Raw genomic sequence first — 3,621 nt, forward strand, 5'->3', positions numbered from 1 at the left:
TCCCTTCCCAAACCTTCCCAAACCTTCCCTTCCCTTCCCAAACCTTCTCTTCCCTCCCCATCCCTTTCCCATCCCCTCCCCATCCCCTCGGGAACGCTCCGGGTGTTTCTCGCTCGGACCAGTGACCTCGGGGTGGGGGGTGGGGGGGTGGTGTGTCTTTTCCACCCCCCAAAAAAGTGCCCCCCCCCCCCCGCCCCCCCCCCCCATCCCTCAGTGCCCCCTCACATCCCCCCAGGAGGCCAACACGGACAAGCTGACGTCGTTCATCAACGCCCTGAACGGCAAGGACGGCAGCGGCTCCCACCTGGTGACGGTGCCCCCCGGGCCCAGCCTGGCCGACGCCCTCATCAGCTCCCCCATCCTGGCGGGCGAGGGGGGGGCCATGCTGGGCCTGGGCGCCAGCGACTTCGAGTTCGGGGTGGACCCCAGCGCTGACCCCGAGCTGGCCCTGGTGAGATTTTGGGGAGGGACGACCCTGAGGGGGGTTCTGGAGGAGCTCCTGAGGGAGCTGGGGGGGGGCTCAGCCTGGAGAAAAGGAGGCTCAGGGGGGGATATTGTGGCTCTCTGGAATTCCCTGGCAGGAGGGGGGATCCCAAGGATCTTCTCCCACAGGAGGAGAGGGAACGGCCCCAAGCTGTGCCAGGGGAGGGTCAGGTTGGGAATCAGCGGGAATTTCCCCATGGAAAGGGTGGTGAGGCTTTGGCAGGGGCTGCCCAGGTTGGTTTGGAGTCCCCACCCCCTGGAGGTGCCCGAGGACTGAGTGGCACTGAGTGACAAGGTGGGGACAGGGGGGGCTCGGTGGGCTGGGAGGGCTTTGCCACCCTCAGGGTGTCCCAGCTGTGTCCCCTCACCCCCCCTGTGTCCCCCCAGGCCCTCAGGGTGTCGATGGAGGAGCAGAGGCAGCGCCAGGAGGAGGAGGCTCGAAGGGCAGCGGCCGCCTCGGCTGCCGAGGCTGGGATCGCGGCCACCGCCGGGGATGGTGAGGCCTGGGGGGGTCTGGAGGGGACTGGGGGGGTGCTGGGGGGGCCAGGAGGGCGGGTTTGGGTCGGGGATTGGGGATAAATCCTGCCCTGGGAGGGTGGGGAGGCTCTGGGAGGGCTCCAGAAGTGCCCGCAGTGAGTCGGACGATGAAGGTGATCCTCACCCAGCAGGGGTTCAGCTGGGCCCTGGCGGTGCCCCTGTGGGGTCTGTGGGTGTCTGTGGGGTCTGTGGGTCCCTGGCAGGTCCCACAGTGTCCCTGAGGGGGCTGTGGGTCCCTGTAGGGTCTGTGTGCCCCTGTGGGGTCTGTGTGCCCCTGTGGGGTCTGTGGGTCCCTATGGAGTCTGTGGGTCCCTATGGAGTCTGTGGGTCCCTGTGGGGTCTGTGGGTCCCTGTGGGATCTGTGGGTCCCTGTGGGATCTGTGGGTCCCTGTGTGCCTCTGTGGGGTCTGTGGGTCCCTGTGGGATCTGCGGGTCCCTGTGTGTCCCTGTGGGGTTTGTGGGTCCCTGGCAGTGCCCCTGTGGGGTCTGTGGGTCCCTGTGTGGCCCTGTGGGGTCCCTGTGTGGCCCTGTGGGGTCTCTGTGGCCCTGTGGGGTCTGTGGGTCCCTGTGGGGTCTGTGGGTCCCTGGCAGTTCCCCTGTGGGGTCTGTGGGTCCCTGTGTGCCCCTGTGGGGTCTGTGGGTCCCTGTGGGGTCTGTGTGTCGCTGTGGGTCCCTGGCAGTGCCCTCAGTGTCCCTGTGCCCCCAGAGTCGGACGATGCCCTGCTCAAGATGACCATCACCCAGCAGGAGTTCGGCCGGGCGGGGCTGCCCGACCTCAGCTCCATGACGGAGGAGGAGCAGATCGCCTACGCCATGCAGATGTCCCTGCAGGGGGCTGGTGAGGCCATTCCCGAGGGGAAAAAAAACCCTGGGAGATCCCCTGGGAGCAGGGGAGGGCACGGGTGGGCTGGGAATCCTTCCTGAGCTGCTCCTTCTGCCACCCCAGAGTTCGCCCCGGCGGAGGCGGCCGAGGTGGAGAGCTCTGCCATGGACACCTCGGAGCCTGCCAAGGTGAGCCTGGGGGGATCCATCCCATCATTCCCATCCCATCATTCCCATCCCATCATTCCCATCCCATCATTCCCATCCCATCATTCCCACCCCATCCCACCCCATCGCATGAGATGATCCTTCAGCTCCTTTCCCACCCATCCCATTCCATGACCGATCCCCCTGGATCCCGTGATCCCTCCCTGTAATTCAGGGTCCCGGGTGATCCCAAGTCCTCTCCCAAGGACAGGGATGATCCCAAATTCCTCTTTCCCCCCAGGAGGAGGACGACTATGACGTGATGCAGGACCCCGAGTTCCTGCAGAGCGTCCTGGAGAACCTGCCCGGCGTGGATCCCAACAACGAGGCCATCCGGAATGCCATGGGATCCCTGGCCTCGCAGGCTTCCAAGGAAAACAAGGACAAGAAGGAGGAGGACAAGAAATGATCCCCCCCACGTGGGATCTGCTGGATCTGCTGGAATGGGACAATAAAGGTTTTTCCCAGGGAATTCCGGCATGGCGTGTCCTGGGATGAGCCTTGGGAATGGGAGGGGATCCTCAGCCTGGGGGGTTTGGGATTGGACCCCGGGAATTCCCTGGACTGGGAGAACAGGGATCCTGGACCCCCCATACTGGTGTCACAAGCCCCGCCCCCTGCGCCAACTCCCGGCGTGCCACGCGCGGTGTTTACAGCGAGATCTGGGGGCGGGGCTTGGCTGTCGATTGACATCGGGAGCAGCCAATCAGTGACGGGGAAAGGACCGGATGTTGTGATTGGCACGGGCCAAGGGGTGGGGAGGAGGGCGGGGGGTGTGCGTTGAGTGACAGCTCGATTGGCCAATGGGGAGCGAAGAGAGCGAAGGATGGGATTGAGTGACAGGGCTCTCCACCAATGGCGTCCCGAGCGAGGCGGGACAGCCCCACTGACCCGCCTGAGTGACAGCTCCGGTAGCCAATGGGAGGAGGAGGTTGAACCCCGTCTGGGACAGGTGGGGGGCGGTTCCTGGCGCTGAGTGACAGGTGTGGAGACCAACAGGAAACTCCCAACCAGGAGCAGCCCTGACGGAACCTTCCGAGCCTCAATGGCGGCCACGGCCTGAACGTGACGGACTGCCCAGCCTGACCAATGAGAAGCGCGAAGAGGCGGGTTAAGTTGATGGACAACCCTTTAGCCAATCAACAGAGAGCACCGGAACCAATCAGAAGCTCAGCAGCGCTGTGGGCGTGACCCGCGTGGTGATTGACACCGTCACCCTCTTATGAGCGCGGGGGAGTTCTCCGCCAATGGCGAGTGCGGACGGCGGCGACCCCTCTTGAGCGACAGCCCTGTGAACCAATAGAAAGGCGAGTTGGGATGAGTGGCGGTCGGCTCGACCAATGGTGGTGCGGGGCGGGCGCGCGGGGCGGGCGGGGCCGAGCAGGAAGTGGCGGAGGGGAAGCGGCGCCGCGGAGGGGCCGGAGCGGGACCGGGACCGGGATCGGGATCGGACCGGGAACAGGGATCGGGAACGGGATCCGGGACGGGCAGCGGGAAAGGAAACGGGCAGCGGGAGCCGCCCCCTCCCCTCCCGCCCGCAGCTCCAGGTACCGCCGCAACGGGGGGGGGGGG

General features: G+C 65.8%; 1 protein-coding gene across 1 annotated transcript; it reads left to right on the forward strand.

Moving 5' to 3' along the window:
* Nucleotides 1–235: 235 nt before the first annotated feature.
* Nucleotides 236–2,521, forward strand: LOC114073653 (26S proteasome non-ATPase regulatory subunit 4; the record flags this gene model as incomplete). The annotated part of the gene is made up of 5 exons (XM_027911378.1): nucleotides 236–451; nucleotides 871–979; nucleotides 1,727–1,858; nucleotides 1,967–2,031; nucleotides 2,291–2,521. Coding segments are annotated over 5 exons (690 nt in total), but the record flags the coding sequence as incomplete, so codon positions are not given.
* Nucleotides 2,522–3,621: the final 1,100 nt, after the last annotated feature.

The sequence above is a fragment of the Empidonax traillii genome, unplaced genomic scaffold, assembly GCF_003031625.1.
Source record: "Empidonax traillii isolate 1590-97213 ecotype Southwest subspecies unplaced genomic scaffold, ASM303162v1 scaffold8243:size11098, whole genome shotgun sequence".
In the NCBI taxonomy this organism is placed as follows: Eukaryota; Metazoa; Chordata; class Aves; order Passeriformes; family Tyrannidae; genus Empidonax; species Empidonax traillii.